The sequence below is a fragment of the Dipteris shenzhenensis genome, chromosome 29 (assembly GCF_047967505.1).
Source record: "Dipteris shenzhenensis isolate YYH24624 ecotype China chromosome 29, Dip_SZ_1.0, whole genome shotgun sequence".
Lineage (NCBI taxonomy): Eukaryota > Viridiplantae > Streptophyta > Polypodiopsida > Gleicheniales > Dipteridaceae > Dipteris > Dipteris shenzhenensis.
The window spans coordinates 46,071,192-46,098,145 of record NC_141624.1 but is presented as its reverse complement, the minus strand read 5'-3'; the positions used below and the strand labels follow the sequence as shown (position 1 = coordinate 46,098,145).

Below are 26,954 nucleotides of genomic sequence, written 5' to 3'. Positions count from 1 at the left end.
TGTGTAGATACTCAGCAGAATGCAAGAGCTGAAAGGAAGAATGGTACTTTAGCAAACAATGTTAGAGCAATGCTTAGTGAGAAGCATCTTCCGAATCGGTATTGGATAGAAGCAATAGCCACAACAAACTACTTGTTTAATTGGCTTCCTACTAAACCGATTCAGGGTATGAAACCCTATGAAGCATTCACTAGACACAAGCCACGCATTGGGCATCTCTACATATTTGGTTGCATAGCATATGCCCACATACATGGCAACCATCGTAGAAAATTGGATGGGAAGTCACGCAAATGCATCATGGTTGGCTACAGTGAAGAAAGCAAAGCATATAAGTTGTATGATCCCATCACCGAAAGGTCATTATCTCCAAAGATGTAATCTTTGATGAGGAATTAGAATGGAAAACCTCAAACACATAGGAGATAGACTCATCGATTACTTAGTCATCTGCAGAAAAGGTTAATGAAGAAGAGCAAGAATTGCTAGAAACACCCCAAGAAGAACCACAACAACTCCGACGGTCTACTAGGGAAATCAGACCTCCAGCCAAATTGACATATCCTCAGAAAGGCAAAGTAATTCAGGTTGAAACAACCGACTATGCTCTTATGACTATCATCATGGCTACAGAAGAGCCAGTGCACTTCGAAGATGCAGTTGACAAGCCAGAATGGCAAACTACTATGAATGAAGAAATGGAAGCTTTGTACAAGAATAATACTTGGGAATTAGGTGACCTTCCACTTGGAAAGAAGGCCATAGCAAACAAATGGGTATACAAAGTGAAGAACAATCCAAATGGAAGTATTCAAAGATACAAAGCCAGACTAGTTGCAAAAGGATTTGCATCGCAATATTGTCAGGATTATGATGAGACTTATGCTCCAGTTGCAAACATGGATTCCATATGGTTCTTCATATCACTAGCAACACTCAACAGATGGAATGTGTACTAGCTCGATGTCAAGAATGCATTTCTCAATGGTTACCTAGATGAGGAAGTCTACATGCAACAACTAGCAGGTTATGTTGAGCCAAGAAAGGAGAAAAAGTTTTGCCATCTCAAGAAAAGTCTCTATGGCTTAAAGCAAGCACCTAGAAGTTGGTACAGTAGAATCGACAAGTATTTTGCTGATTTGGGATACATGAAGTCCAATGCAGATCATACTCTCTACTATAAAGTTCAAGGGGAGGACATTACTATTGCACTTTTATACGTAGATGATCTGATTGTGACCAAAGCAGCTTCATCAAAAAGCTAAAACAAGACTTATCTGCAAAGTTTGACATGAAAGATCTTGGACTTATGCACTATTGTCTTGGAATTGAGTTATGGAGAGATTAAATTGCTCCTTCGTATCATTTGGCAGTTGTCCAAATCCACTAGCTGTCCACCTTGTCTCAAATTGCCCAACATGGCTGTCATGGTCTTGACCTTTCTTGGTAGTAAAATTTGCAGCTTTGACCAATGGGTTCTGCATTTTTTACATTATCAATGCAATGGTGGTTGCAAAGTGTCTGGATGACTTGTAATTAGCTAGCAAAGCTTATGCACACATGATCGACAACTTTTAAGGTAGTTTTGCTACACATTAATATTGCATGATCCTTAGCCTCTTGCATGGAATTTTTGTCATGTCTTTCTTCTATTCATTCCTTCAATTGATGCTATTTTTTTACCTCAAGTGGTAGACTATCTTATGCATGATATTGACACAACCCCCAGTATGCTATTTGTTGTGGGTGACTTTGGAACATTTGTAGCTATTTTTAGAAGCTTTTATTTTGGATCTGAGTGTTATCAGACTATGAATAATGGATTTACAACGGACTATATACTTTTTGATACTATGAAGATAATGCAACGATAGGCCATAGCTTGTATCCTATGAGACATTGTCTTGCTATTTCTCTTACTACTAGGAAAGATCTTACCACAAACTTTGATGTTGTCTGAATTCTTCTTCTTTATGGTAGAGTGGACTTGTCAAGCTAGATGTTCCTCCGTATCTAGGTAATTCAATACTTCTCTATTTGACTTTGAATAGACACGTCTCTCCCTGTCCCTTATCCAACCTCTAGTTTCTACTTAGAGATATTTTCTTATCCCCTTATCACTTTGCGTGCTATTGACACCTTTCACCTTATAATGGAGATCTAGTGTCATGCAACACTGAGCTAAGACCTTACAATATGTAAGATATGGATACGTGAACGATTAATCACATAGCAATCTCAAGTCATTTTTTTCTTTCTCTATGAGTTCTCCTACTAATGGTAAAATGGATTGTGGTTTACTACTATGAATGAAGTGCGCCATGTTTAGATTGAAGGGCTTTGTCCACATATGCAAAACACGACCCCATGACTTTACTTTTTGGGATGAGTTAGTTATGGCATGGTTCACCATCCTTTTTATGAGAATTCCTAGATTTAGCTAGGAGAGAGGGAGGCAAAAAGTAATATGCTTTTGTTGTTGAATGTATTTTTCCATGTTTGCAAAATACGAAAGAGATTTACATGACTAGTGCATGCAAGATATTGAGTTTGCAAGTTACAATATGGATGCGACCATTGACAAATATTTAGGTAATATGCCATTCTCTTATATTCTCGTGAGAATTAATCATGATGCTACTCGATGTGAAGATTCTCGATGCTCTCAATATCGATGCATGGGAAACGGCCTGTTTCCTCAGATTATAACTCTTTGGGAAGGAATCGCGCCGCCTCCCCACCCACACTATGTGTGGCAATAATAATTATATTATATATTATCATACAAATATTTTTAATTGCTCATTCAAACAAAATTGCTAGTTTTCAATAAATTTTTATTACATTTTCTCTTTTCATGTATGTTCTCGATGTGAGGGAGCAAAAAAAGGCGAGTTGGATGCAAGATCGAAGGATGACAACACCTTTATTTATATGAGTGTAGTCCATGTCACAATGTTATATAAGCTGCAACAACAAGGATGAATTATGGCCTCTTACGAGCATCACCTTATTCATGTATTTGTTGGCATTTAATTCCCAAAAGGCACAAATGATCTTTGGACATTACCAAGTCAATAAGAAAGCATCACCCCTTACATTTGTAGAGAGGATCGAGTCTTAATGAGCCTAGTGTCGTGTCTCATGTCCATATTTTTACTCATTCTTTTTCCTTTAAAAGATAATAAAGTGATACAATTTAACTTCAATTTCAAGGTGGTAATAACGTGAAAATGGAACTGTGAAGCATAGAGCGCAATAAATGAATGAATGAATGCATGCCAAGGACAAAATAGGAAGTGATCAATGCATGAAGAAATTTCAAGGGCAAACAAGGGAAGTGATGAGAAACAGATTTAAATTTTGACTGTTTCTCATGGCATCGTGCTACTCAAAAAGCCACTTAAAGACCCATAATCTCGCAACACTATATTTTATGTTTTTTTTGACTCGTGTTTGAGCTTTCTTGCGCTCTTGCTTGTCTAGTTTTGACTGTAGTCTAAAGGCTGACTAACCAACCCTAGTTAACTTAGGAAAAAGAGCCACCGGCCAGTATAACCTACCTACCCCGCCACCCCCCGGCGTATAACCTACCGGCAAAAAATCATAACGGTGGCACGAAGCTAAAATATGAAGGCCTTTGGTGATGAAATACCCAGTCAATTTGAGTTGTCTTATTTGTCCCCGACAAGATTTGAACCCGACCTAGTGTTCTTTTTCGAGTGTACACACCATGAATTTTGCCGGGCGCAATGCTAGGCTCCCCAACCTCGGCCCTCTCTGGAACCTTGGCAAGTCCGTCCTGTTCGGCAGTGCCGGCCTGTACTTACTCACCAACAGTCTCTACAACGTTGAAGGTGGTCACCGTGCAATCGTATTTAATCGTCTTGTCGGTATCAAGGAAGAGGTGCGGGAATCCTGCTTGTTTTTACTATGAGTTGCTCATCATGCATGCAAAGAATATGGTTAGAAGTTGCTTAAAGAAAGCGGAAGGAAGAATATTGCCCTTTACGTGTTTTTACACTTTTCCAGTCTTGAGGATATAGCTGAGGCGGATAGAGTGAATGCAATGATACAGACCAATTTTATCAGCAATAATCGTCCCCATCCAGCCATGTTGTACGCCAAAAGTGACAACTGGCCATAATAGAATGCTGAAAGTAAGACACCATAATAGAAGCTGACTGAGAACTCTTGTGCCTATGGATATTTAGGCCGATTCTGAAGCATCTTTTTTCTCCAACCACAATCTGCCAACTGAGTGTGAGATGGGATGATGCTAACTTCATCATGTAAATTGAAGTATTCCTATTCATCCTTTCTGAGCTATTATGGATGTTTTTTGTGTCCATTCCTACTCTGGCTTCAGTGTCTAGAGGTACGCCCTCTAGTTGTCCTTTTCTCTATAGTTCTTGGGGCAGTCTTTTGCGCAGTCTCCAGCAGATGTTGGACAGTTGTATGTGCAGTTTCCAGCCCTGGATGTGGGATCAAACTGAGGCGTGTCTCTTACCTCAGATTGGAGTGCTCCTAGGCACAGTTCCAGCCTTGGGTTTGTATTAGTTTGTAGGTGCAGTCCAGCCTACTCCTCGTGAACTCAGAGGTGTTGTTCTGCCTCAGTTTTCAGTCCACCAGAGGCGAGTTCAGCTCTTGGGTCGTAATCATTCATTGGAGGTTTCCTCAGCAGTATATGCAGAGGTTTTTCTTGTATTCTCTTGCGCAGTCTATTCTCCCTCTAGTCGTAGTTTGCTCTCTCTCTACTTACATATCTGCTCTCTATCTGTCTGTATATTCCGCTGCACTTTGACAATACTCTATGTCCTTGAACGCATTGTGGGTTTCAGAGATGGATTACTTCGCAACAAGGTATACATTGAGTACCTGGGTTTCAGAGGTAGAGTACTTCGCAACAAGGTATACATTGAGTACCTTATCAGATGGAAAGGACTGTCAGAGGATGAACAATCATGGCAGCCAGAGAGCATTGTCTAGGAGTACCCTATCTATCTTTTACCAGGCTGATCAGCATCACTTTGCTGTCTCAGCACCCTTGTGTGACAGTGGGGATTGTGGAGGGGCTATATAAGTCCAAATGATCATTCTCATAGTTTTTTTTTGATGTGACCTCAAACTTATCCCTTCCCCTACTCTCTAGAGAAAGAAGTGGAAATTTGAGAGCTAGTCATGCAGAATCCTAGACTGTGCAGAAACGACTATTGCTTGGCATGGACATCCTCTATCCAAGGCTACTTGGGAATCCATTTATTACAATATGGAGAGCATTCCTAGATTTAATCATGGAGATGTTGATGCCTGGAGAGGAAAGGAATGTTACATTCAAACTAGAATGTAATAGGACCTCAAATGGATCTGTGACAGAAAATCCATAGGAAGTGGGTTGGTAATGTGTATAAATTTAAATAGGTGGTTGTTAAGTTGCGTTGAAATAGTAACGGTCAAGGTGGTTGTTAAGTTGTGTTATTACAAATAGGTGGTGGTTAAGTTGTGTTGAAATAGTAACGGTCAAGGATTTGTTTGTCAAGGTCTTTGATGATGGGTTTCGAGGCGACTAGGAGGTTCAATGGACCTACAGGCGTATTTGTTTGGATTAATTTGTTAGGGACATGCAAAGGTGTGGCTAATAAATAATGTGAGTACCCAAGAGGGTCTAAGGTTGTTAATGCATGTGGGTTAGTGCTTAGCAAGTGGCTAACATGAACCAACCGTGAGCCCCCATATGAGGACAATGGGTTAGTAGACCAAGGTAGGCTTACCTGGAACTGCAGTATGGGCTGGTACAGCATCAGCAAACTGAGCGAAATGTCTGTACCTGTGTGGAGGAATATATGCACAGCAGTGCGTGGCAGCACAGTAGAAGGGCAGTACAGCGCTGCCAGAGCCTATTTATAGGCCTGGCAGTAGAGTAGCTCCAACAACAGGTTAGAGGTGGCTACAGAACCAGGTCAGGGTCGGCAGTAGTCTGGTTGGGCTGATCAGCTGCTGGGTTGGCTTATTTTGGGATGGCTTCTAGCCGGTCCTCCCCTATAAATAGGGGCATTTTTTGCACACTGTATCAGCCACACGAAGCCCTTCCAAGGCAATGTAGACTGAGGAGTGTTTGAGCACTCAAGTCCCTATAGATCTCAGCATGACAATCATCCTTGATTGTTGTTTTACATCTTTGCTGGATGTGTTTAGCTCTTTCCTGAGCTGCTTTTCCACGCGTGTAGATGAATAAACGTCTTGAGATCTTCTTCTCTCTTTCCTGCTGTACTTTTCTGAGTGAGGATTCAGAAAAGAAAGAGATCAGTGAGAGTTTGAATACATTCTACTATGTAGGGTTACTCTTTAGGAGGCCCTTCAACTCTAACAGTAACAGGACTTAGGTGAGGAAAGGTTTCCTTACGTACATGATCTATGTGAGAATCTGCTATTCTGGTAGTCAGATTATGAAGAACAGGATGAACCTAGAATTTGGAGATAGAGAAGTCTTGATCTGTTCAAAGGATACATGAAAGTTTATGGCATGAGGAACAAAGGAACAGGGATTGTATAGGATTAGGGCATTGCTAGCCACTTGCATGCAAATAGTTCAAAATTGTGGCATGAGAGATTTGGTCACATCAACTACAAGACGCTCTTAGAGATGTATAGGGATGGATTTGTGGATGGACTTTCATACATCGCAAACAGTTCATAAGCTTGTATGGAGGCACACCATGTGGCATTCCCGAAGGAGACTAGACAAAGAGCCAAGATTCTGATGGAGTAGGTACATTTTGACATATGGAAAAGTGTCTACCATAATCATTCCCCAAAGTCGGGTATTTTCTTATTTTCGTTGATGATTTCAGTAGGATGAAATGGGTCTTTTGCATAGCACATAAAATCTCAGGGATTCAGTAAGTTTGAGGAATGGAAGGCTAAAGTCAGTCATTTCTTATTTAAGGGTTTTCAGTTGTGTTGCTTTTGTACATGTGAACAAAGCAGAAAGAACATCTAAAGCACTTGCTTTCCATATGGAGATTCTTGTTTTTCTTTGGCATTTCCTGCTCTTTAAGAGCATTGGGCACCCATAGGCCCTTCTGTTTCTTGGCATTTCCTACTCTTGTAGAGCACTGGGCGGCCATACGCCCTTCTTTTTTCTTGGCGTTTCAAGCACTGGGCAGCCATATGCCCTCTTTTCTTGGCAAATTCAGACCCTTTTTTTTTTGCCTTGGCAAATCCATGCCCTTGTTTCTTGTGTAGTTGATGGCTTTGCCTTTCATAGGCCATGACTCTTGCCATTTATGCTGGTGGTGGAAGGAAAGTGTTCCAAAATAGTTATAAGAATCTAATAATAGAAATCCATCAGTTTTTCCATACTCTGCTTATCATCTTCCTTGTAGATAACCTCAACAGTTCCGTTGTAAGACGGGCTGCTTCTTTCAAGGGCTTTGTATCCTGCTCGACTTCTTTGGCTGCTACTTCACCTTTAATTCCCAAATCAGAGAAAGAAACACTTGGCCAATGATCACTTGTACCGATACTTGAGCGGATCAGGCTCTAAAGACTTCTCATTTATGAGTAGTGTTTCCTTGAAACAAATTCAAGAAAACAATCCACTATTCTCCTTGCATTACCATACAAGGGTTTGATCTTTGTAAGGCAAACTTTATCAACATAAAAGAGATACTTAGCCTTATATATTTCTCGGAGCCTTTCTTTGTTTTCTTTTCTTGAGATTTCCAAGTAGTGCGAACCTCTTCTTTGGATTGCTTTGGAAAGAATAAATTTCATTTACTGCACAAGTTCTCCCAATTCTCAAGGTCTTCTTCCTACCAAGCACTTACCGTCCTAGTTAGATATAAACGGGGAGGGTTCTCAAACTTTACAAAAGGACACCTATTTGTCACATGCACCCTTGCACTTGGGTGCAAAGTGACACACTGGCTACATCTACAAGTGCGTAATAGTTCCCTAATGGGAGATTTTGTCGTATGCTGTGACCCCTTTGTGAGCCCTTGTCCAGGGACAGTCACATGCACAAGCTACGTAAATCAGTCTCTCAGCCTTAGGTCAAGTTAGAAGATCAGTCCTTGTTCACTAGTACCCATTGGAGAATGGTAGGGTGGTGTTTCCGTCTTAGGTTTAGGGATAGGTTTAGGTCCAGCCTAGGATAGGAGCCCTACTTTGTGAGCCCTTGTCCAGGGATAGTCACAGGAACAAGCTACGTAAGTCAATCTCTCAGCCTTAGGTCAAGTCAGAAGATCAGTCCTTGTTCACTAGTACCCAGTGGAGAACGGTAGGGTAGTGTTTCCGTCTTAGGTTTCGGGATAGGTTTAGGTCCAGCCTAGGATAGGAGCCCTTCTGGGCCCCCTCAGGGCTGGAACAAGTGAAGAGAATGGCAGGGGAAGGGTTGCCTTTACCCTTATGGGGCCTAGGGCTGCCATTTATGGGGCCTAGGGCTGCCTTTATGGGGCCAAGGGACCAGTCAACCAGCCCCAAAAGCCCTATAAATAGGGTGCCTCCAGGCCCTCTTCCCTCATTCAGTTCTCCCAGCACTTCAGCCTCCTACAGCTCCTCCTCAGCCCCCTCTGAACAGCCCGACACTCACCCCTAGTGGCTCTCTGACCAGCCTTAGCGTTCGGCATCAGTTAAGCCCTCTGGGAAGGTGTTCACGCAGCACATTATACGGGGAGTCGGGACAGCGAACGGAGCAAGGTTTGGGGTCTGTTTCAGCAGCTCTTTACAGTTATCTCTTACAGTTTTACACAGCTCATTCTCAACTCTTTATTTCAGTCATCTCTTAGCTCTCTTATAGGATCCGTCACTCCTAGCTTTCACTCTCTCACTCACGCAATAACCTTGCATTCTGGTGGACAGCACCTCTCCCTTGCCTTGCAGAAGCGTCCTACATTGTCAGTGTGGACAGCATCAAGGTCTCGGTATTGGTCGGCGTTACCTCTCAGGTCTTTGGGTCTGCTCTATGTGTGCACAGTGAGCTCTTTAGAAGTGTGTTCTGTGGCAAAGCATTGCCATGGATTTTATCTTCGATCTTCCTCGCACAGCATCGGGACATGATGGGATATGGACCATTATTTGCAGATTCAGCAAGCAAACCTACTTTAGTCCCATATGGAAGAAAATTACAGCAAATTAGATGGCGAGACTCTTTATGTCTAGTGTTTAAACATCACGGGATGCCTCAATCAATTTTTAGTGATCAAGACCCGCAGATGACAAGTCTTTTTTGGAGAAGTATCTTTGAGAATATGGGTACCACACTGAATTTCTCATCCTCTTTTCATCCTGAATCTGATGGGCAGTCCGAAGAAGCCAACTCCACTGCCCTTGATCTTCTCCAGTGCTATGTTTCGGATTAGCAATCGAAATGGGAGCAATTTCTGCCACTTGTTGAGTTTGCCTACAACAACATTGTACACTCATCCACAAGGAAAGCCCCCTTTGAAATTGTGGCAGGAGAATGGACGCTACCTCCCATTTTGCATACGAAAGAGAAGATTTTCGAAGCGCACAGATTTGTGGAAAGTTTGGATGTTGCTTACCAGAAGGTGAAAACAGCCCTCCAGAAAAGCCAAGAGAAGCAAAAATGGGCAGCAGATAAGCATCGCTGCGAGTTACTCTTGAAAGAGGGCGATTGGGTGCTGCTGCGTTTTCAGAAAGCACGACTCAGGAAGATGAAAGGCAAGACCAAAGTGTACACAAAGCTGAAGATGAGGTACTATAGTTCTTTTCAGGTTTTTCAACGCATTAATGATGTAGCTTACAGGCTGAAGCTACCTACCACTTGGACGATACACGTAACACAATGCCTTTCATGTGAGTTTATTGAAGCCTTTCCAAGGCGATGCGCCTGCTAACTTGCTTCATGAGGATCAGCTCGAGGTTGAAGAATAGGATGAAATCTTGGTTCCGGAACATATTTTGGCACACATGGAAAGAATAGTCAAAGGTAGAGTTTCCCGTCACTACTTGGTGAAGTTCAGGAACCATCCTTAGGATGCGAAGTGGATGGAGGAGTGTGATCTAGCAGAGTCACCTTAGATTTTGCAGCTCTACCTGGAGGCGTTTCAGCTTGAGCCTACTGTAGTGCACGCTCTTACAAGTTCAGCAAAGCAGAGATCTGGAGCATTGCCTGGTGCTCGAGAGGAGGGTAGCACCTCCACTACCTTAATGTAGACTCCTCGTGTATTTGAAGATCGCTTGGTGACACCGATTGTCTCACCTGAGATGCTGCTTGCTTACAGTATTTTTGCAGTGAAGTCTCCATGATGGGTGTTTGCGATACTCAAGATAGAGGGTGCATTGATGTATGGATGGACTCTCGAGCTCTCCTAGCCCATATTATCATTGCATGTTGTATCTTACAGATGATGTATCTTTTGGTATGGGCTATTTTTCCCTATTTGCATTACTTTACTTTCACTGTAATTTTTCAGTAGCAACTTGGGTAGTTTGCTGTTTTAAAAGGAGGGTATGTCACGGGCATGAAAAAAATAAGTAAAGAATCTTTGTAACTCAACCCACGCTTAACCTAGGGTTAACCATGGGTACGTGTAGTAATGGTTTGGCCGTGAGGAACTGGCTAGAGGAAGCACACACTTCCTAGAACTTCCTAGGGCCAAAGTCCAGGTGCACAACTAGGTCCTAGGGGCAAGGCAAAGGCTTTAAAGAGGGGTCTAAAAGTTTGGCCCAAGGACAACCAACGTTGTCCTTGGTATGGGGGTTAGGACTTCGTAGATCTGCAAGCTCGAGATCCTCTATAGCTCTTTTTTGCTCACCCTCCACTCTCTATCTTCATTTCTCTCTTATCCTGATTGTTGGAAGCCACTTGCACCTTGCGAGGAGCCTGGACAGAGGATAGGTGCCAGGAAGGAGCTTGCCCCTCTGCCACAGACTGCTGGAATTGGTTCATGGTTCTGTTTTTCATTGTTCTTTCTTGCTTTGGAGCTTTTTGCAGTGCATGTGTGTTGTTTGCAGTCCTTTTAGGACTTCTACAGGTTCTAGCAAGCACCCAGAGGCAAAGGTGTTCTTGTGGAAGGCCTAAGGACAATGTGGATGCATGTGAAAGCCTTGAGGCTGCCTTGAGCTCAGTTTGCTAGTGGTATGGATGCCCGAATGCCTCTCAGTTGGGTCAGATCAGAAGTGGATGCTTGAGCATGCCTTGCCAGTTGGATTTCTAGCGGTGCACTTGGATTAGATGCCTTGAAGACAGTTGGAGGACTTGCAGAGAGAAACAGTGCAGGGGTGAGCCCCTGGAGTAAAGCATTTACATTCAAAAGCAATAAATAAATACCGTAAGGGGCGCCAAGGCCTTCAGGGCTAGTGGGTGCATTGTGTACTGTTTTCATTGAGCAGGGGCATTCTAGCCTTCCCTTCGTTGTTGTTGAAGTTTGTTTTTAGTTGTGCTAAGTGGTTGAAGTGACACACACACACACACATATATGTATATGTACATGTACATATATATATATATATAGAGAGAGAGAGAGAGAGAGAGAGAGAGAGAGAGAGAGAGAGAGAGAGAGAAGAAAGAAGAAAGATATATTAACATTCACAGGAGACCTCACGGGTCTATGGGACAAAATGCACACCAAAATCATCAACATCAGTTAGAGATTGAGAGTCTATGGGGGAGTATAGCAGCTCAGCCCCCCGAATTATTATAGCATAACTACATTCAAGTACTATATTAAAGGTGGTCTGAATAACATCAGTTTAAGACTAAGAGTCTTTGTGGTTTAGGTTTGAAATCTCTTATGAGTGCTTGCCTGTCTCGATAAACAGCCCATTTACTTCTTTTTTTGCTTCTTTCACTTCGATAAGTTCATTTGCCCTTTGTTTGAGTTGGGTCGGAGTGAGCTCTTCAGATATCCAAATCCAAGTACCCTTGAGCTTGTTGGTTTGTCTAAGGATCTTGGTTCTTAAAATCCTTTCTTTGAAATAAATCTGTGCTTGGTTTCCCTTTCAAGTGATAAGACTTATGTTATTTTAATCCCAACCGATTTGCGGCACTGCCTTCTTGAGTTGGATAATCTTTTCCTCATCAATGCATTCCTCTTCCTCTTCCATTTCAAAATAGCTAAGGCAACTATCTTGCAATCCCCAATACGTAAAATCTTATTGTTGCTTGCTATGGCTTGCTGCTCTCTTCCCTCTGTATAAACATCACATTTGTCGATCTTGTTATGTATTGTTGCTGTAATTTCATGTCCCATGGATTTGAGCTAAGTTGTGACCATTTCTTGGACCTTGGCTACAAGCTGTGGTGTAGGAGTTGCAGTATTGCATTGCTGTAGGACTTCTTGGATTACCTCCTATCTGCCTTCATTCTTCATTTCTGAAACTGTCTTCTCCAGGCAAGCAATGCGGAGCTTTGAATCTCTGAGTTCGTGTTGTAGGAAGTAGGTCCGCTCATGTGGATCAAGCTTGCTTTGAAATCTGTGAAAAGTCAAGGCATAAGGTGAAGGTGTTGACACAGTGTAGGATGGCTTCTTGTTAGCTAGAGTCGATGGAAAGAGCTTCGTTTTCGGGAATTCCATGCTGGGAAAGACCTGTGCAATCTGGGATCCTTTGTTGAAGCTAACGCCCCAGACTGAGCTAGGGGCTCAGCTCAGTCTGAGGTTGGGTTGGACGACGATCCCCCTGTTGTTGCGAGACCTGTTGCAGGAGCTAGGCGACACTGAGAGAGAGAGAGAGAGAGAGAGAGAGAGAGAGAGAGAGAGAGAGAGAGAGAGAGTCATATTAACGTCGGCAGGATACCTGATGGGTCTATGGGACAAAGTACAAAATGTCAAAAAGACTTACCACATTTGGATAGTCCAGAGGGTCGAGGAGTGCACATGGCATGAGCTCGATTGTTATATCACACCGATACATACTAAGACTATAAAACTAATAGAAGTGGCCTTCATAACATTAGTTTAGGATTGAGAGTCTTTAGGTTTAGATTTGAAATCCCTAATTAATGTTGTTCGATCTCGATATACAGTCCATTTTCCAGCTTTACGTGCATCCTTCATTTTGGTGAGCTTGATACTCCTCTGTTTGAGCTGAGTTAAGGTGAGTTCCTCGGAGATCCAAATCCTTGTGCCCTTCAGCTTGTTTGTTTGTTGTGATGCCAGTTCTCTTATGGGAAACAAGTTGATGTATTAGGATATGTGCGACCCATAGAGTGAGACTATTGGTCATGGCAGTCCTGGACAGTGGAGAAAGCTCCTGTATGCTTTCTTTTTATGCTTTGAGAAGATAGTTAGCTTTTTGGGCACTAGTGACAGCTATGGAAAATTGTGTGGCCAAGGGTGGTTACTAGTAACAGTTATGGGCTGTGTGCAAGCTTCTTGAATTAGGGATGGAGACCTATTCCAGGAGTGGTGAGAGCAGTGAATAGAAAAGGCTATGCAGGGTATGTGGATCCTAATGGGATGTGGAATGCCCCAGATGCAAGAAAGAATGTATCCTTTGTGTAGCCTGGAATTCTAGGCCTCTCACTTAATTAAAGAAATACCGAAACGGGCGCCAAGATTTGGGGCCAATCTGTGTCTTTGTCTTGGTGCAGGGGCACTCTAGCTCCCAGTCTACTAGCTATACTTTTGCTGAATTGTACAGTGTTGGCTAGTTACTTGTTAGTTCTATTGCCCTTTAATTTATTGAAGGCCGGTTTCAGGTAGTGAGGGCTCTGGACTCTAGTGTGTCTTTGTGTAGAAAACTATGTCTCATTCTATGTAGGACTCCGAGAAGTTGCCTGGTTTTGACCATAAGGTACCATTGCAGTTCCAAATGGTACAAGACAAGGTCATGGTTTCTCGAGTCTCATAGACCCTGCACCCCTAAGTGGGAGGGTGGGCGGGTGCCCGACGAGGGCAGGTAAGGAGTCGTCCGTCCTGTACTACCGCCTACTTTCCCTTGTAGAGAGAGAGAGAGAGAGAGAGAGAGAGAGAGAGATGTATTAACGTCTGTAGGAGGCCTCACGGGCCTATGAGACAAAGGCAGTTCCTTGTGCCTTGACCAGGCTTTTCAGCTTTCTTGTCTCACAACCTCTGTTTGTTTCTCTTGCAAGTCATGGTGAGCTGCATGTTACCATTGACGCCATGGCCACGATCAGTCCAGAATGCCAAACCAAAGTCTGCACAAGGTCAAATCTAGGTGCGTACAGGTAGGGCGTGGGCAGGTTGCAAGTACTTAATATTCCAAGATTCGATGGGCGGGAGGTGAAAATTTAAAATTCGTGGGAGTAGCAAAATTTTCAGCTGTCAAGTTTTCCCCTTCCAGTGATACACGTCAGCAGAATTGGATATCCCAAACAAGTGTAATGTGGCCTAAAATAATTCAAAACACAAATAGGCCAAAGGGCACGTTATCGGGTTTGATGCCATGTATTATGAAATGCAATGACCTTTGGCATGCTTATGGGCCATATAGCGAGTAAGTGCATGGAAAAAGAAACAATTCAAAATTGTAAATAGTGTTGGATTTATTAAAAGATCTTTGCACCTGTTCAAATTTCACATTTTTGGCTTCTTCCATTTAAGGGTAAATCTAGATACCAATATCAACAACTAACTATCAATGTTTTAATACAACCATGTAGTAGTCCCACAAGTTTGGATTCTAAATTTTCAATCTGTTTTGGTTTTCAACAAATCAAAAAAAAGTTATGGAGCGTGCCCTCAAATGGGTGTGCATCACTTTAGCACAACATTGAAGGCCCGTTAATACATGCCTAATGTTCTCATTTAGGTGTGTCCTTGGGTTGAGGGGAAGCTCAAGTATTGTACTTTTGAATGATTACGTGGTTGCATGTATGTACATAGCAAAATTTGGATGTTTTTGAATAAATTGTTATATCCTATAGTCTTCAGGATGCATGCTTCACATGCAACATAGCACTTGTAATGTTTTAATGGTCTCTTTCCAAATTCTTATTCCATGATTTTTTGTTCTCATGTTCAAGTTTGGAATGTGTACTTTAACTTGAAGATAAAGTTTGCCGAATTCCGTTGAGCAATGCATAAGTCTGGGTCATGCAAGATACCTGTATACAAAAAATTCCCTGAACCTCACAAAAAATGGCTACACCCAAGCAAACAATGACCCCTTTCCAAGTGCACATGGCAGATCAACGACTAGATGACCCCAAAGGTATGTTGCAAGATGTAGTCATTTCTATAGGTAGCATCTATTATACAGTTAGTTTCATTGTGATTGCTATGGAACGGCATGCCTACCCAATCCTATTGGGAAGACCTTGGCTGAAGAGTGCAAAAGTAATCCATGATTAGAGGTGTTTGCACCTTGATCCTTGACCTCCTTGCTGCTTCCGTTTCATCCAATGGTGAGGCACAAGTCTCCCTGATTCCTGTCCTCCTTTTTGCCTTGATAGACAGATTGTTGTGAGTGTCCCTGGACCTCCTTGCTGCTAAATGTGCAGCCAGACTGAGGTTCCAGAAGCTCCAACACTGAAAACTGCCCTGCCCCTTGGGCTCTTGATATAGGGCTTTATGCCCTGCCACCTCAGCCGACCAGGGCTAGGGCTGCAGATTGGCCCCACCCAGATTGCGGACATACCTCGTTGGAGCAGGCAAAACCAAAGGTTAATAACAGCACACGAACAGGAAGTCTATTGCAGAAGTGAATGTGAAAGTACAAGTAAAGATAATAGTCCTAGTCTAGGACTAGGGTATGCAAAGGAACCACTGCAACCGGCCTTCGGTAAACTAAAGGGCAGTAAACTGTAACCATCTTAGCACCACACTGATTACAGCCACATCGCATCATTTCCAGCCACTTCCATTAATTAACTACCATTGAAAAACATTTAGAAATAAACAGGATGGAGGCTAGAGTGCCCTTGCTCAATGAAACATAATACAAGACACTACACTGGCCCCAAACACTTGGCGTCCCTTCCGGTATTATTTATATCTTTAGGAATGGAAATTGTTCATACAACAAGGGCTCACCCTTGCACTGTGCTTCAAGCTATTCCCTTGTCAAATCCAAGCCTCGGCTACAATGTGCATTCAATCCTGGTGCACACGCTAGTACCCAAGTGCCAGGGCAAGGGTAAGGCATTCACCATTGTCTATGACCAACTGTAAAGCTGTCCAAGCATTCCACAAGACATCCAACTTGCTCTAAGGGTTTGGCAATCCCACAATCCACTTACCAGCCTCTCAGGGCGACAATGCATCAACACAGATCTCAAGCTGAACAAGTGACCTCAATATAGGAAGAAAATCCACACATTGCCCCTCGAACACCCATTTGGGTACACCCCCTGTTAACTGGGTGTCTATTCACAACCTGAATGTTCAAGAGGGGACTTCCAACAGCAGAGGAGCAACAACAAGCTTCCAAAATGACCAAATGCAATCAGAAATGAAAGGAAGAGTGACAAGAGAACTCAAACTAGTTCCAAATGGTCCCAAATCAGCTCCAAGGTGCTCCAATCCAATCCAGAACACCTCCAGGGGTAGGAGATCCAGCAAGCAAGAGGCAGCAGGAGGAATTGGCAGCTTGGATATGGGAAGGGAGAGAGAATATGGGCTGGAATCAGAGAGAGAAAGAGAATAGGATGATCACGGGCAGGAGAGAGGAGCTGAGCAAGGCGCACATCAGTTTTGAATATGTATCGGGATGGTGCCAGTAGCAAGAAACAGCCCTACAGCCAGCAGAATCGTCCGTACCAGCAACAAATTGGCCTGCACAACAGCAAAAAAACAGCCATACCGCAATATCCACACCTTGGGATGCGTGCTAGTTGATCGATACAGCCTGTACTGTCAGAAATCTATCTCGGGTAGTGTGCAGCAAATTCTGTACAGCTGCCTTGTACTGCAACAGCTCCTACCCTTCACCTCCGAATGCGTGAAGGAAGCAAGAAGATGAACGCAAAAAAAAGGAATCCCGTACCTTAGCCTTGGAAGGAGAGGAAGAGGTGGGTAGACTTGCATGAGGGGGATTGCCACTTGGCTCCTCATTAAAGTCTCATTAAAGGCCTAATCCCTAAAACCAATGACGACATTGGGTTTCCTTGGGCCCAACTTTATGACCCCTCTAAACCTTGCCTTGCCCCTAGCTTTTAGGCCTAGTGGGTGTTGGGGTAAAGGCACATTGCCACCCTTTTATTAAAGATATGACACCTATGACTGTCTTAAGACAGTCATAGGGTGAAAGCCTAATCCTAATAAAACCTATGAGTTTGTGGTGTGGCTCAACACTTCACACCCACATCTTTTGTGTCTCCCCTTCTCTCACTCTCTCCCCGTTGTTCCACTCCCTCACTCTTTCCCTCTCAACTGGTATCAGAGCCTTCATCTCTCCCTCTCCACTTCTGCCTACCCCTCCCTCTATCCCTTCCTCTCCCCTCGGGCCTCGTGCCCTTAGCAGCGGCAGCAGCGAGCTCTGCATTGAGCAGCGCACAAGGCAGCGTGTGCGGGTAGAGCTGGGCAGCGCGCCGGCAACGCACGCGGGTAGAGCAGGGCAGCGTGCGAAAGCGCGCGCGGGCAGTCGCGCAGGCGACGCGTGCAGGGCAGCGCGCAGGCATAGCGGGGCAGCCTTAGCCGCAGCAGCAGCTAGCTGCTGCTAGCTACGCGTGCGCAGCCATAACTGCGCACCGTACAGCCGTCGTACGGTCAGGTACGGCCGTCCGTACCGCCGTACGGACACCGTATAGGCGGCCGTACTGTACGGACGCCGCCGTACGGTCACTGCGTCAGGGAGGAGGCTGCGTCAGGGAGGACCAGATCGTTTGTTTTTTCTTTGGATTTGTACCCTGCGCAGGTACAGCAAGTACAGCGGGTACAGCAGGTACAGCAGGCATTTTTTTTTTGGGAAGAAGAAAAAGAGAGAGCACTCTGCTTCACATTCCCGGTTGTTCAGTTCTCACAACTGTGTGTTGAAGGTACCGCAAGTACCCTCTTGTCCCTCGTGCTTGAGGTGACTAGTACCAGAGTGTGTGGTGGTTGCATAGTTATCTTGTTTCGGGAAGGTCAAATGCCTTGATTTTGCAGAGGGCTTTTATGCTTTTGTTGAGTGCAAATCTCAGCTTTTGGGTGACATTTTCAAAGGGCTTTTGCCTGGAAGTTTATGCAGTGTATGCCTTGAGGCAGTGTGGAGCCAGGGTGCCCACATTGGTCTTGTTTCCGCAGTGTATTCAGTGACATTTTTGCAGGTCACATTCTGTGTACGACACCTTGAAAAATCTCAGTTGAGCCACGCTTGGCCAGGGCGCATCGAGTTTACTCGGTCCCTAACTGTCCATCGTTGACAGTGCTCAAAAGATTTTCTCTTCAGTGTTTGTACGTTGCGATCTGTGTTGTTATTGTGTACACAGGGCCGTTTATGCATTACATTGTCAGGTGAAAGTGCCAGGAGAGCGCTGTATTTTGTATGCTACCTCAGTGTTGAGGTGTTTTTCACTTGGTACAGGTGTCAAATCAAGGGGCTTTTGCCCAGATTTTGCTTGACAGCAGTGTTTTGTGCTTCGTCAGCTGATGATGCACTGATAAAGCACTTGTGGAACAGCTGCAGCATTCTGAAATTACTGTTTTATGCCTATTTGAGCACGGTACAGTGTGTCAGAAGGTACAGTAACTGGAGGGAAAATTTTCTGTTTTGCTGCAGATTTTTTTTTAAACAGTAAAAACAGCACTATTGTGAGTGCTCCTGGCTCTTGATAGAGCAGGTTTTTCTGAGAAATCAGAATTTTATTTAGTCATTTTTTGACTTACAGGGAGTTAGGTACTTTCCTTATCTGATATGGCATCAGGGGGAAGTGAATCATCAATTCTGAACATAAAGAAATTGGAAGGGGCACACAATTATGCATTATGGGCAGAACAGTGTTTGAATGTACTTCTGCTAAAGAAAGAACTGTCACGTTTGGGTTATCTGCCGTCTCTTTCATTTTCAGATTTGCCTACTTGTGATCATTGCATATTTGGCAAGCATTCTATGACTCCTCATAAGAGGAGAACTCCCCAAAATAGAGCACCGCTTGATCTAGTGCACACTGATTTGTGTGAGATGCCACAGCTATCACTAGGGGGTGCAAAGTATTTCATTACTTTTATTGATGATGCCACACGCAAAGTGTGGGTCTATTTCTTGAAGCATAAAAGCGATGCCTTAGATGCTTTCAAGAAGTTTGTCGCTCAGGTTGAGAATCGGACAGGTCGCAGGCTGAAATGCCTCAGATCCGATAATGGGGGTGAGTATGTGTCACATGCTTTTATACAGTTTTGCGAAGCTAAGGGCATTAAACAGGAACTCACAGCCCCTCATAATGCATCTCAAAATGGTGTGAGTGAGCGGATGAATCGAACTATTCAGGAGAAGTTTCGATGTATGTTGTCTTATGCTGCATTGCCCCATGGCTTTTGGGCAGAAGCCGTGCAAACAGCAGTTCACATAATTAACAGGTCGCCGAACAAGGCTTTGGAGTTGAAAGTGCCAGAGGAGGTGTGGTCTGGCAAGCCACCTTCATATAAGCACTTACGTGTGTTTGGCTGCGAGTGCTTTGCTCATATACGCAAAGAACTGCGCACCAAACTGGAGCCAAAGTCTTCCAGATGCATCTTTATGGGTTATGGTGACGAAGGTGAAATGGGGTACAGGTTATGGGATCCCGTTAAATGGAAGATTATACGCAGCAATGATGTCATCTTTAAAGAGGATAGTGTACACAAAGAACCCGTGCAACCTGTGGAATACAGGAGGGTTATTTATGATGATGTCGGACAGCAAAGAATGCCCATTTATATGCAGTAGCAGGCTGCTGTAGATAACCCTGTTCAAGAGGGTATACAGGCTGAAAATCAGCCAGACAATTTTGCCAATGATGCACCACTGGATATGCCAGCAAATGGGGCTGTAGAACAGCCAAATATGGTGGTACAGCCACCCGTCATGCATGACGAACAGGCTAGACAGCAGCCTAATCCGGAACATTTTGTTAGGAGGAGCATCCGTGTACAACGGCCTCCTGACAGGTTTGTTCCAGGAGCCAATAATGTGGCTGATTTTATCATGCTGACAGATTGTGGTGAGCCTTCCAGCTTCAAGGAAGCTATGGGAAGAACAGAGAAAAGGAAGTGGGAGAAAGCCATGCAATCTGAAATGGACTCCCTACTTCAAAATGATACATGGGACTTGGTGCAGCTACCTGCAGGCAGAAAGGTTTTGCCATGCAAGTGGGTTTACAAAGTCAAAGTGGATTCAAATGCTTTACCGAGATATAAGGCCAGATTGGTTGCCAAGGGATTTAAGCAGGAGAAGGGCATTGACTTTGATGAGATCTTTTCCCCTGTAGTCAAGATGACTACTTTGAGAGCAGTGTTAGCTCTTGTTGCTCATGAGGACATGGATTTATGTCAGATGGATGTGAAGACTGCTTTTCTTCACGGAGATCTTCATGATGAGATCTATATGAGTCAGCCAGAGGGATATGCTGTTAAAGGGAAAGAGCAGCTTGTGTGTAAGCTCAAGAGGAGCTTGTATGGACTCAAGCAGGCGCCAAGAGAATGGTACAAGAAGTTTGATGCCTTCATGCAGTCCCAAGGGTATCATAGGTGTGAGACCGATCATTGCTTGTACACCAAACGGGCAAAGGATGGCAGTTTGATGCTAGTCATTCTGTATGTGGATGACATGCTGATTGCCAGTAAATCTCAGCAGGAGATTAGTGCTTTGAAGAAACAACTGCATAAGTCTTTTGACATGAAAGACTTGGGTGATGCAAACCATATTCTTGGCATGCGGATTACTCGTGACAGGTCCAAGGGACTTTTGTTTATGTCACAGAAGGAGTACATTGACAAAGTACTGCAGAGGTTTAAAATGGAGGGGGGGAAGTCTATTAGTACCCCGTTGCCTCCACATTTAAAACTCAGCAGTAAGGACAGCCCCAGATCAGATGATGATAAGGCTGAAATGGCCAAGGTTCCGTATGCATCTGCAGTTGGTTCTTTGATGTATGCCATGGTTGCCACTCGTCCGGATATTGCTTTTGCGGTGGGAGTCATCAGCAGGTATATGGCAAATCCAGGCAAGCGGCACTGGGAAGCAGTGAAAGGTGTCTTGAGGTATCTCAAGGGTACCAAAGACTTGTGCATATGCTATGGTAGGCAGGATGCATTGGTGCATGGTTTTACAGATTTAGACTATGCAGGGAATGCAGATAACCGGAAATCTACTACCGGTTATATTTTCACATTTGCAGGAGGTGCTATATCATGGGTGTCTCGGTTGCAGAAATGCATTGCACTGTCAACCACTGAAGCTGAATATGTTGCAGCCACTGAGGCTTGCAAGGAAGCAATATGGCTTACTCAGCTGGTGGGAGATTTGGGCATTACAGGAGATATGCCAGTTTTGCATTGTGATAGTCAGAGTGCTATCATGTTGGCAAAGAATCCGGTCTTTCATCAAAAGACCAAGCACATAGATGTGAAATACCATTTCATCAGGGAGATACTGGAAGACAAGCGACTTGAGCTTGTGAAGGTGCATACTGATGATAATCCTGCAGATTTGCTCACTAAGAGCTTGCCTACAGAGCGGTTTGCACATTGCCGCCACATCATGGGATTAGGATGAGACCATTCTTATTTTATGGTCTTGTATATAGTAACTGTATATTGCTGTAATTTTTATTCTTTTCTCCCCTTTAGGCACATTGGCCTTTAGGTGGGAGGTTGTTGGGGTAAAGGCACATTGCCACCCTTTTATTAAAGATATGACACCTATGATTGTCTTAAGACAGTCATAGGGTGAAAGCCTAATCCTAATAAAACCTATGAGTTTGTGGTGTGGCTCAACACTTCACACCCACATCTTTTGTGTCTCCCCTTCTCTCACTCTCTCCCTGTTGTTCCACTCCCTCACTCTTTCCCTCTCAGTGGGTGCTCCTAGGGATTGAACCCATTCCTAGGGACTTCTGGGAGTTGTCGCTTCCCTTGGGCTAGTCCCCTAAGCCAAAGTTAGTCATGGTTCAAAAATTCATGTCCCCGTGACAATAGGCCTAAAAGTCCCAACAGTCATACGATGACTAACTACCATATGTTTGACTAATTGTCTGCTACACTACCTGAAGTATATAAGCATCCTTTTTTGCCTCCTCAAAGAGCCACTATATTGATGGGTGGTGGAGATATAGAAGACAACGCTACGTATGTACCATTATGTTTTTACCACTATCCAGCTGCCATAGTTGGCAAAACCCCAAGACCATGACACGCCACTCATAAACTCTCAAACCTCTTTAGTGACATGTTACACTCATGGTGCAACACAAGACTGAAGTTATCTGCAAATTTTGGCTCAACAGCCATACCACTTTAGTAAGAAAATACACCGAGATTATGTATCGGTTGCAACAACGTTGACAATGACGTTTATTTTTCAGTACAATGGCATAGAAGATAAGTTTTCATTTTTACATGGAGGACTTTGAAAAGCAGACAAAAATTTAAACAACAGTAATGCTGTGGCTGGAAGGAATGTGTTGAATGCATGTTGCTAATGTTGTTGTTTGTGGAGAATCTGCAGCATATAATGAAAACTCCAGATGATGAAGCAAACTGCATACAATTGATGTTCATATTTGTTAAATGAGCTGAAAGGCATTTGTGTTTTCTTCGATGCCCAAAAGACACCTCAATATGACTTACTAGCAAGCTAATGTAATAGATTCTTGAAGGAAAAGAAGAGTATTCGACTTTCTTCATCTCTTGGACTGTATTATTTAATAAAAGGCTGCACAACTCTGCACCAAGCTTCAAGATGTCACATCTTGAGATGGGATCCATATTTGGAAGTAGTGATTTTCTTTCTGTACGATTAGTGCGCATTTATAGAAGGACGAATTTCATGTGAGCATTAGATTATGGTGTTTTCTCTTTTTGAGTTGGTCAGTTGATGAGTACAAAGCCAAGTGCAGACCATACATATTTTACAGGCTTGCTCATTTTGCATTTCTAAATTTGTGTGCAGGTTTATCCTGAAGGAACTCATTTGATGATCCCTTGGTTTGATAGGCCAATCATTTTCGATGTTAGAGCAAGACCTCATGTTGTTGAAAGTACTTCAGGAAGCCGGGATTTGCAGATGGTAACTTATTATACATGTTTATGCCACATTGTCAACAAAGGATTGGCTTTCAAAATTTATGGATATGGTTGAAATTAGTGGAAAAATCAAATTGGCATGTTGTTGCTTGTGTCAAATATTTCCAGGTTGTGTATTATTTTCTAGAGGAGGCTTTATTGCTATCTTATTGTTTATGCATACAGGTTTACTTATATAAGTTTGATCATATTATCATCATAAAGAAGCATTTGTGTTTGCTTTTTGTTTTTGCATGAATTGGTGTAGTTATGCATTTACGTATACGTATGTGTGTCCACATGCATGCAAATGATCCTCCCCTCCCCATACACACACTTGTATTTGTTTGTTATGTGCCTCTATACATATGTGGATGTATACACACCTCTCTCTCTCTCTCTCTATATATATATATATATATATACACGCACGCGTGCACACATATGCACAGACGCACATACTCGTGCATGTACGTGAAGGATCGAATGAAAGAGAGTGCAGGTAGTAAAGAGTCGCACAAGTCTTAGCCGTCACGTCAACTAGGATAAATGAAAAAAGGAGTACAAGGTACAAGTACCTAGACCTAGGACTAAGTGTCCTTGGTGTCACATAGGACTAAGTGTCCTATGTGGCCTTAAGGGCACTAACACTACAAGTGCCTATATTTATGCCTACGAGGCACATACCATGGCCTATAGGGCATCACTAGAACCACCAGGAGATGGCCTACAAACCCCCCTCCATGGGATGGGCTGAAGTATTCTGGAAACGTCTCAGAATACGTGGTATTTTCTGGTTATGGTGGCACATGTTCATCCAAAAGGATATAGCCACCTATGAATGTACAAGGGATGTCAGAGCATGTAACAAAGGGAACCAAGTGTAAAGCCTGTCGGAAGACTTCGAACTTGGGACGAGCAAGTGCCTTTGTAAACATATTTGCTATGTTGTCCTCTGTGGGAAGATAGGACAACTCGATGTCTCTTGTTGACAACCGCTCCCGAACATAATTGAACTTCAATATGCTTGGTACGCGCATGAAACATTGGGTTACGCGCAATGGCCAAAGCACTCTGGCTGTCAGTGTAGACAATAGTGGAGGATGTCTGGCGAATACCAAGATCTGTAAGTAACTGTCGAAGCCAAACACTCTCTACTGTAGCGGTGAAAGTTGCCCTGTACACTCTGGTGTCGGAACATCCTGCCCAGTTACTATTCGTGTAAGCATGCATGGTAAGTGAACCCTGATCACCATAGAAGAGGGCTAAATCTTGAGTGCCTCTGAGATATTTGAAGACTCTCTTCACTGCCTGCCAATGCTGTGAACTGGGCATGTGCATGAATCTACTGAGCTGAGATACTGCATACTGGAAGTCATGTCTGGTGTGACAAATAAATAAGGCATCCAACAGCTTGTTGATAAAGAGTGATATCACATGGTGGGCTCCCATCATTAGCTGAGAATTTGAAGCCAGGGTCCACTGGAGTAGAGATTGGCTTGCAATCCTCAAACTGAAAACGATCAAGGAGCTGTCCAATATACTTGGACTGAGACATCATGAATCATGATACCCCCCTCAACATGAGCAAACTGAATGCCCAAATAATAGTGGAGCTGTCCCATGTCTGACATTTAAAAAACTTGCTGCAAATCAGCTTTGAAAGCTGCAATTAGCTGAGTATCTGGGCCTGTGATGAGCATATCATCCACATATAAAATCAGCACTAAAAAATCAGATCCACTCTCGCGGACATAAAGAGTGGGTTCTGTGGGGCTATTCTGAAAACCAAGGGATAGGAAGTGCATGAATTTTGGCATACCATGCCCTAGGTGCCTGCTTCAAACCATAAAGGGCTTTTCTAAGCCGGCATACCTTATTTTCAGAATTAACAACCTCAAAGCCAGGAGGTTGTGTGACATATACTTATTCCTGTAGATCCCCATGAAGAACAGCAGCGTGATGTCAAGTTGGTGCACTTGCCAATGATGATGGGCTGCAATGGCAATGACACATCTAATGGTAGTAATCTTGGATGTGGGAGCAAATGTCTCCTCAAAGTCAATGCCTTGTTGTTGGGCATACCCTTTTGCAATAAGACGGGCTTTGTATTGATCTATGCTGCCATCAGATTTCTTTCTTAATTTGTAGACCCTTGTAGACCCACCGGGTTCCAATGGCATGCTTGCCGCGGGAGGGAGATCTACTAATTCCCATGTGTCATTTTTAGCAATGGAATGTAACTCAGCCCTCATTGCATCCATGCACTCTTTGCTGTCAAAAGCATCTTTATGGCACAGAGGCTCTTCATTGCAAGCTGTAGCAAGGAGTGCAAACTCAAGAAAGTGACCATGCTGTCTATTCCTTGATCTTGTCCGGGCAGCAAAAGGCTGATCTTGTTTGTTGTCCCTCAATGTATCAAGAAGCCATTGGGGAACTTGCCTTTGCTGTCTATTGACAGCTCTTTCTTCAATGACCGCATCATGAATACTGGGATCATTTTGTGCCGGAAGAGAAACTTGCAAATCAGCATGAGGTAGTGTCTGATTATTGCTTGGTGGAGGGCCTGCAGGAGGCTCATGTTGCTGGCCAAGTCCTCTTCTGAGGATGGCAGAGGTAACCAAAATTCAAAGGCATCAAACATGTCAACATCTGGCTTAGCTTTGCAGTCCACAAGAGGAGAAGCTGAATGTTCAGCAAAGATGACATCTCTACTGACAATAATCTTCCCAGTATTTGGTTGGTATAACCGATACCCTCTGCTTTCCTGGCTGTAACCAATAAATATGCATTTGATTGCCTTGTCATCAAGCTTATGTCTCAGCTGAGATGGTACATGAACGTATGCAAGAGACCCAAAAACTCTCATGTGTGAAAGTGAAGGCTTCCTGCCTTTCCCTGCTTCATAAGATGTAACAGTCTTCAATGACCGTGTAGGTGATCTATTCAGCACATAGTTGGCACACATCACTGCATCAAGCCAAAATTTATTGGGCAAAGACTTGGCCTTAAGCATGCATCTAGCCATCTCCATTGTGGACCTGTTTTTCATTTTAGAAACAGGATTTTGCTGAGGAGTGTAAGGAGTAGTACATGAGTGAATAATGCCCCGTGAAGACAGAAATGCATCAAACTCCTTTGACATATACTCTCCCCCCCTATGTGTGTTGAGGGTGACAAGCTTGCATCCTGATTCATTCTCAACCATATTCAGCCGCCTCTGAAAGCATGAGAAAACTTCAGATTTGGCTTTTAAAGGATATATCCAGCAATATCTTGTGAAATCATCAATGAGAGTCATGAAATATTTGTACCCTCCAATGGCATTTGTCCTCATTGAGCCACAGAGACTGTGCACTAGCTGCAATCTCCTTTGTGAGAGTTTTGGACAATTCTTTTGAAAAGGAAACCGATGCATCTTACCCAAAAGACAACCCTCACACACATGTTTGGAAATTGTGTGAGTTTGAGGTACATCATTTGCCATCTGCTGTGAATGTAGCTTTGCAAGAGCTCTATAATTGAGATGACCCATTCTCTCATGCCAAAGATGAGTTTCAGCAAGCTGTGAATCTGAAATTGCAAATGCTTCAATAGAAAGTGCAACTGAGTGGTGATCAAGGTGATAAAGCCCCTTTTGCAAAGTGCCAAGGAGAACTATGACATTGTCATCACGAAGGTCATAAACTAGGCATCTGTAGCCATCAAAAATCACTCTGAAACCTGAAGTAGCAATTGCTGAAATTGAAATCAAGTTGACTTCAATTCCAGGCACAAAAAGAACATTTGTCAGAGTGACAGGATGGCTTGAAATGGATGTGAGCTGCACATCTCCAATTCCTTTTA

At 43.4% G+C, this 26,954-nt stretch overlaps 1 protein-coding gene across 1 annotated transcript in view; it reads left to right on the top strand.

Moving 5' to 3' along the window:
* The first annotated feature begins 3,628 nt into the window (after positions 1-3,628).
* Positions 3,629-26,954, top strand: part of LOC147882922 (prohibitin-1, mitochondrial-like) — a 41,631-nt gene continuing 18,305 nt past the window's right edge. The window contains exons 1-2 of the mRNA XM_087400550.1: positions 3,629-3,907; positions 22,996-23,112. Coding sequence (XP_087256676.1) covers positions 3,734-3,907; positions 22,996-23,112 — 291 coding nt within the window. The 5' untranslated portion in view covers positions 3,629-3,733. The remainder of the gene's footprint in view (positions 3,908-22,995; positions 23,113-26,954) is intronic.